We start from the raw sequence: 8,628 nt of genomic DNA, 5'->3' as shown, positions 1-8,628 counted from the left end.
ATAGGGTGTCCCCCCCCCCAAAAGAATGTATACAAACGAGGTGTTTATTTATTTGTTTAATTTTCGACAAGTGTGAATTTACAAACATCATCCTGTCATTTTCTCTCTCCCTGCTCTCAAACTGGTTCTGACACAACCGTTAATACGAAGCAGTGCTGATGGTTTCCTCTGATCCGCGGAAATCCGCGATTTTTGTGTCAGAGGAGAAATTTCCTCCTTTAAACAATGACATTATCCTCAATCAAATTGTCTGGCTTTGAGAGATTTGATATGTGGTGGAACAAACTGGTGCAGTTTCCCCACTATCCAGCAGATAGCTAGAGTAGTTTATCATCTCAATGGCTTTAAAAGTGGGGGTTGGTGAAGTAAACATGTGGCGTAAAGAAAACCATTCATAATTTTCTTCCTTTTTCCCTTTTTGTCACCATCAGCACTGCAGAAGAAGCAGCGGAAAAGCATGATGTATCATTTTAGAATTCCTTTTGGTAGTAAACGTTCATTCATTCGCATTCAATGATTGCTCCAGCTCAGTAATTGTTGTAGGTTTCATTGGGTAGACTTTGTCTTGTGGGAATTCCCGTATAAAAGTCCAGTGGGTTGAGAAACCTCCTCTAAGCCACCGCCTGTTTGGCAAGATTCTCATCAATGAAGGATCCTACCTTGCTGAAAATAAAAATCTTCTTTAAAGTGTTCATTAATGAGCTTTTTATATTGTGCAATATCCACTAAATGTGCTCAAAACGCTTACAAGGGGTCCCTGGCCAACAGCAACATTTAACTTTTAGTACGGGACATGACCCTGTTAAGCGATGTTACAATTTTTTCGGACAGAGGCAATGTTATTAACAGCCAGGTACTCATTTTACACCTGAGTAGGGTGAGTAAAGAGCCCTCTCCAAGGACTGAACTAGGTGCCAAGCGAGGCTCGAACCCAGGACCTTCCGTTCCAAAAGCGAGTGTCATACCACTAGACCACATAGCCGCACTAATGCTCAGTATGACAGGCTGTTGCAGCAAGTCCAAGTAAACAGGACCGGTCACGGTAGCATAAACAAAAAAGGGTTCACTTAATATTCTTGACGATTATTTATCAGCTGTTAAAATGTGTTTACATTTTTTTGGGACATCCTGTAAATTCTTTCAAAGTCGAGAATTAATTCTTGTTTAATATTATCATACATAATTAAAACATTTTTTTTTTTTATCATCTAAAAAAAAAAAGTTTAAAATTTTTTTTAAATTTGTAAAATAATAGTAAGAAGTTTGTAATTAAATGAAAGATAACACAATTTTGAAATGAGTAATTGTGCAACATCCTGAATACAATATGCCTATTCCATGGAGTTCGTCAGTTTTTTTTTTCTTCTTAAAAATCTCAGACTTTATTTTTAAATCTCTTGTACATGTGCATTTGTGTGTGTGTGTGTGTGTGTGTGTGTGTGTGTGTGTGTGTGTGTGTGTGTGTGTGTGTGTGTGTTCATACCTGCCGAATCTTACGAATTTTTCGTAATTTTACTAATTTTAGACAAATTTCAAGGCCAAATACGAATTTTTATGGAAAATTACGAATTTTTAATTCCTAGTAATACTTAACTAAATAATAATAATAATAATAATAATAATAATAATAATAATAATAATAATAATAATAATAATAATAATAATAATAATAATAATAATAATAATAATATTGTGGTTGTTCATACACAATTTCAGAAATTATGAATTTCCTTGTCAAATTACTAAAAATTTACATAAAAATTACTAAATTTGAAGTTTTCAATTTGGCATGTCTGGTTTGTGTGTGTGTGTGTCATACTTTTCAAAATCTAAATTGACTTGTGTGATATATGTCATGTTTTGTTACTTTTGTTTTTATTTTTTAAATCGTCCACAGCTCCTGAGATTCCAGACTTTTCTATTCCCAACATTGGCGAGACATCCATCAATGTGTCTTGGTGGGTGGATGCCTACAAGTCGTCTGGATCTGTCATCTACGTGGAATATCGACAAATTGGTATGTCATCGAGCCATATCAAGAGTAGTTCAATTATACAGATCTGTAATAAGCCTTGACATCTCTTTTAATTAAAATTAATGTGTTTAACCCTCTGCTTACCAACTATAGGAAAATCGTCACATTCGTTACGATACAACCAACATTTTTCTTTTTCGAATTTCTCTTGTACATCATAAAATTGAAAGAAAATGAACAGTGTGTTGTAGAGTATGCTTTGCTAAAGAAATTATGTATCGCAAGACTTTACTGCTATTGTGTTTGAGTGATAAATATATATATATATTTGTGTTAGTTGGGTGTGAAGTTTTGGGGAAAATCCTGAAAATGGCTGGTAAGGAGAGAGTTAATGGAGTAGCTCCATGGCTTTCTGTTTGTGTTTGTTATTGTTTCTAGAAATTAAAGAAAGAAGTATATTGTTTCACTTAAAAAAACAGTTATTCTAGGTTTATTGATTTTTTTTTTTTTAATTTTTTTTTTTTTTTTACAATGCTCAAAGCAATTTGTTTTGAGTACTATAGTCTTACTGTCTGGCTCTGAAAGTTCCAAGATGTTGCAAAAACTGTAAAATTTCTAAATCTAAACTCAGCTCTTTACTCGATATAACTTATTGACGGGAATTATTTATATTCTCTGCAATCATTGTTTTATTTTATCAACTTCACATTTTATTCCACTATTTTTCTCTTCCCTTTTGAATCAAGATGGTGCTGAATGGTTGAGGACCTCAGATGAAGTAGTCCACACATGGCAGACGATCAGTAACTTGGAGCCTGGTACCAGGTATGAGATCCGTATCAAAGCCACCAACGGGCGTGTCAGCATTCCTTCGGCTATTGAGGAGATCATGACCGATGGCAATGGTGAGTTAAGGCCATTTTAAAAATAGATATTATACTACTGGTAGAACTTATTTTCATCATTAAAAAAGAAAAAATGAAGAAAGAAAATATAATTCATCCATTGAATCACATTACTGCTGAAAATTGTTGGTCCCAATAGCTCAGTTGGTAAAGCACTGGCTTCACACGTAAAGGGACTGAGATCAATCCCTGGTGTGGTCGAGATTTTTTTTTCTGACACCCCTTGCCACCCAGCAGTAATTGGGTAGCTGGCTTTATAAGATTTGATAACCAGGATAAATTCTGACTCCATGGGCGCCAATGGCTGTGGACTACTGCTATAGGGAATGAGATTAGCGGAAGAGTAGCATCCCTTGATTGGACATCACCGGCGGAAAAGTTAGAGAACGTCATGTTGGTTGTGCGCATGCGTCTCTGGTCCTCGCTTCCGGTGAAAGCGGCATGAGACACTTCACCGAGAGCGAGGACGAGAGTGACGTATGCGCAAAACCATCTTGACGTTCTCTCAGCTCAGTAAGGTGACGTCCAATCAAGGGACGTTACTCCTCCGCTTATCTCATTCCCTATTGAAAACTAATAAAAAGACTGAAACTGAAATACTTTTGGGCACATCAAATACTATGAAACAATTGTTCTCTGAAGTTTTCTGATAGGTCTTTTTCTCATGCAGCCCCTTCTCTTTGGAACTCTCTTCCCTTAAGAAAATGTAACACAGAAAATTACTTTTAAGACAACTATTAAGACATATTTTATGAGCAAATAATTTGATAGATTAAAACCAGTTTCCGTTTATGGATTATTTTTCATGATATGAACGTCTTAAGCATGTTTTGTGTACTTATGACCTGTTATTGTAGCTTTGATGTTTGTATTGAAAAGGCACCTAGGAATGTTTGTATTTGGAATAGGAGCGGTATAAATGATTATTATTGTTGTTATTATTATAATTATTATTATTATTATTATTATTATTATTATTATTATTATTTATTATTATTATTATTATTATTATTATTATTATTATTATTTGTCATCATCATCATCATCATCATCATCATCATCATCATCATCATTCATATTATTATTATTATTATTATTATTATTATTATTATTATATTATTATTATATCATTATTATTATTATTATTATTATTATTATTATTATTATTATTATTATTATTATTATTTTATTATTATTATTATTAATTATTATTATTATTTGTCATCCCCAGCCAAGGGCTACGATTTAGTGGAAAATATTGGATGGTTCATCGGAGTGCTCCTCTCCATCCTCCTCCTCATCGCCCTCATCGTCCTCTTTCTCCTCGCCTACAAACACGGATTCCGCTTCTCAAGAGCCATGCCGGGTCAAATCTACAACAGCAGCAGCGGGGCTTACTCTGGTACTTATGATCGTAAGATGTTGTCTATTCACATATCCACACGCTTGTCTGTCTATTCCGCTTTCCACTTGGTAAACTTGTGTCTATCGATCTGTCAGCGATGATGGCAAAATCTGAGGCGGTTGGTTCCAGGCAGATAAGCTGTTCATATCCGTTTACATTTGTTTACATAAATATTTTTCAAAACATTTGATGAGACTCCATCAGTTTTTTTTTGCAGAAAACGATTGAGCAAGAAGTTCCATCAAAGTAGCTGCATAAAAACGGATAGAGTACTTTGTATATGAAAACAAATGTAAACGATTTTGTTAAATGTTATAGCAAAAAGTAACAAAAACTAATATTTGAAAAAAAAAATGTCATTCATAGACTTGAGTAGATGATGTTTATATATAGGACAATGTAGTCATTCATAGTTTCATTAACAGTTGTCCTGTTTTGTAAAGAAACTAACATGAACATAATAACAATATAATCTGATCTGTTATTTTTTTTTTTTTTTTAAACCTAACATGAGCATTAATTAGATGTGTTTGAAAATGAATCTTTTGTCTTGATATCCAATTCATGATCTGTGGAATTTACTGACCGCCCAAAGAATGTGCCAAAATGCCCTTGTATTGTAGATCGTATCAGGAGGTTTTGATTGTTAAGAGTTTTCTAGATAGAAACACCAATTATGTCTATTATTTTTTTATTTTTGATCATTTTTTTTCTTCTTTAATTTCCTCTGAAATTATATTAATCTTGATATTTACACATTCTAAATGAGTGAGGGATATATTGCTTTGGCTTATTAAAAAAAAGAAAAGGTTTTTCCAGCATGATTTAAATGATAAAGATGCATATTTTGCTTAAAATTAAAACCATCCCCAACAATGCAAGGGCATTTTATCGTGTCTACTTCTGTTTTTTATTTTATTACTTACATAGTTAATTTGGTAGTGGTTGTTTTAATGTGCCTTTTAAAGACTTTGTATAAACTTTTATTTCGCCTTTAGTTAAAATTTCAGTGTTGCATGTCCCTGCGTCTGAGATTTGATTTTAATGAAAACATTTTGCCAGAAATTAGTGAACTAAGTAGAGAATTCAATAAATATTTTCGAATTTGTTATAAGGAGTATCTTAAGAAAAAGCATATTTCATAGATCATAAGAGACAGAGGAATGAGAGATTTAGAGAAGAAAAAAAAAGGTATATTATTCCAGGGAGAACTGATAGCTCAATTGGTAGAGCACTCACTTCATACACAAAAGGACTGAGATTGATTCCCTGTGAATTCAGGATTTTTTCAACCCCCCAACCACCCACCCCTGTCCACCCAGCAGTGATTGGGTAGCTTTGTCTGTTAGATTTTGTGAAAAGTACTTTGCCATAGTCTAGCATTCTATCCAAAGGGTAGCAAACAATGATTATTGTCCGTTTCATGTCATAGAAACCGGGATAACTCCAGCTCCGCAGGACTACTTTTATTTTTTTAAATATTCCACTTTATAATTTTGGTAAAGGTTTATTAAAAGTTGTTTAAATTAAAAATTTGAATTGTAGAAATTCTTGACATGACAGTATTCTGCATATTTTGAAATTAATCAAGTTACCTGTTTCATTCATAAAGGTAATATATATATATTTTTTTTTTTTTCAATACAAACATCGAGATGCATGCAAAGATTGTTGCACATACACCTTAGTATCCTTTCCACTAGTGTGGATTTTATTAGTGGTGATGGTTGCATGTGGTTGTTATTGATTGATTGAGCAAGCTCAAATTTGTTCTTAGATTTTAATATTAATGGTCAAAGTTAAAGGATTGAACCGTTAAATGTTGATATCTAAACCACTTTGTATGTTTTTAAGAGATAACTCAACCATCTTTAAATCGCATAATGTAATGTCCCAGACTTGCCAACCAGTATGATTTCTCGTAGTTTGATACGCTTTGAGATCCTCCCATAGTGGGCAGGGAGGTACATGCTGTGTCTTCTATCCCCCCATACCCGTTTTCCAATTGTTTCCTGTCATTGTCTTGGAATGAGATTACTTAGTTTTGTCCTGATCCTTGCCGGAGTTCCTTGACTTGGAGGGAAACAGTCGAATGTATAGTTATAGTTTTGGGAGATGATATTTTTTTCCTTGTAAATCATCTCTCTGTTATGAATTGTATTATGTTTAGTTTACATATTATATTATATGATTGGTAAACATTTGAGTGTATTCCTCTTAGTTGGGACCTGTGCTTGTGTCTGGATGAGACTTTTTGGTGATCTCAAACTAAGTACTTTAACGGTGTGCTCTTGGAATCTACATCTGTTCCCTATTTGAACCAGTTCCCTTTTGTCTTACCTTTTCTTTTGTGCTTTAATTGTAATTCTGGAACTTTTAACTATCCCATTTTCTTCCTTTTTACTGGCGCTGATATGACTTTAATGTGTTGCAAGCGCCGTAAAACCCTTAAAAACAAAAACAACATACGCTTTGAGATCAAAATATGACAATAGAGGAATGTCCCGTCCTACATGTTAAATGTTGCTGTTGATCAGGGACCCCTTGTAAAGCGCTTTGAGCACATTTAGTGGATATTGCGCTATATAAAGCTCAATTTTTTAATTATTTTTTTAAAACCAAAATATGCTAAATGCAAAAAGTCAGGATTTGGAACAAACGGGGGGGGGGGGGGGGTGATAAAAGTGGAAGAGTTAAAGAGTACGTTATTAGATGTAGTCCCCAGCTTGATATTAACCTGAGTAGCCTGACAGATGATTGATTGCTTAAGGAATTTCACGGGTTTCCTTCTCTCTTTTTCTGGCTCTCCATAAGTCTCCGTAAATTCAGTGAATAATTGGAGATAGGATAGCTGCTGATGTTGATTGAAAATATGATTTTTAGAGGGAAAATATGAGAAAGCCAGCGTAAATTAAATATTTGGGAAATTATGATAAATCTTTTAAAATGATTTGGGTTGGTTGGTTGGTTGGCAGGCTTGCACCTGAATCGCTCTTCATTTTGGTTGTATTCAGTTATTTTTTCAAATTCTTTTACTGTGCCAAAATTTAGGATGGATTCAATGGATTCAAAAGTTTATTTTTAGGCAATTGCCAATATAACTCATATAAGAATATAATATTTTTATCAACAAATCAAGTAACTAAAATCAGTAATAAAGCAAGGCATACAATGATAGAAATAATGATAATAATAGTAATAATAATAATAATAATAATAATAATAATAATAATAATAATAATGATAATCATCATAATAATAATAATAATAATGATGATAATAATAATAATAATAATAATAATAATAATAATAATAATAATAATAATAATAATAATTATAATTATAATTATAATTATAATTATAATTATAATGGTGATAATGCTGATTAGGAAGCTGGTTATTTGAAATTACTTGATACTTTTTCTCTCTGATAGTCCAAATGAAGATTTCTGATGTCATTGTCAACAGTATAGCTGATTGTTCATTGTATATTTCATCATGGCCAATGGATTCATGCTTTGCACTGTTTCTGTAGAATTGCACAATGGCTTTCATATTATACAATATTCTATCCATTTGGCATTCTTTGTTGTATCATTGTTACTTTATCAATACGCTTCAACAGTCGTAACGTCACTTCCCTCGTATTGACGCATGGTAACTTATCAACTGGCTCTAAACTATTGGAACAATGTCGGATGCCCTTATGAAATATTTCTCCGGAGCATAAAAGCATATCCTGAGGAGAAAAAAAAACATAAATCTGATCATGTTTTGACTTTTACACATTCTGATCACAAGACATGTGAAAATTCTTGCCAGCATGAGGAATAAAAAGTACTGAATTTCTTTGTTTAGAACCACGATGGCCGCCGTTGCTGGGCGACGTGACATCAGACTATTGAATCCAATTCACAATTAGACATGTAAAACCATTTATTATTTTTTTAAAAATCAAACAATTTTGTTTTCTTTATCGTGTCGATTCTCATTAATAAGCAATTTATGGTAACCACAGTATCCTGGAAAATTATATGTGACTCTGTAGTGTATTGTAGATTGCTAATGATAATTTGTTAAGTAGAAAACGTCAACAATAGTCAGCCATTTTGGAATCGAAGTGATTCTTTTTATTCTTGAAATAACGTAATCGAATACTGCTATTTGGGTACTCAGGTATCCCACAATCTCCCCTTAAAAAAAATTAGATGATTAAAAAAAAAATGAGCTATTATACTTTCGCTCGTTTTGGTTTACATAATGGTTCATTCATTCTTACATTTGTTTTATACAGCTTAAATGATTAATTAAGAGTTAATGAGAAAGAAAAAAAAAGAAAAATT

At 32.8% G+C, this 8,628-nt stretch overlaps 1 protein-coding gene across 2 annotated transcripts in view; it reads left to right on the top strand.

Moving 5' to 3' along the window:
* The window catches only part of LOC144974471 (neuroglian-like), a gene marked incomplete at its 5' end in the record, with an annotated part of 31,981 nt that overhangs the window by 10,114 nt on the left and 13,239 nt on the right, over positions 1 to 8,628 (top strand). Inside the window, 3 exon segments of one of the 2 annotated variants that reach the window (XM_078917364.1) lie at positions 1,898 to 2,017; positions 2,722 to 2,880; positions 4,112 to 4,282. In XM_078917364.1, the coding sequence (XP_078773490.1) occupies positions 1,898 to 2,017; positions 2,722 to 2,880; positions 4,112 to 4,282 (450 nt within the window). 2 annotated transcript variants of the gene reach the window in all.

The sequence above is a fragment of the Berghia stephanieae genome, chromosome 6 (assembly GCF_034508935.2).
Source record: "Berghia stephanieae isolate SIO BIC M18660-M18661 chromosome 6, UCSD_Bste_1.3, whole genome shotgun sequence".
NCBI lineage: Eukaryota > Metazoa > Mollusca > Gastropoda > Nudibranchia > Aeolidiidae > Berghia > Berghia stephanieae.
This window is presented reverse-complemented; position numbering and strand designations above follow the sequence as displayed.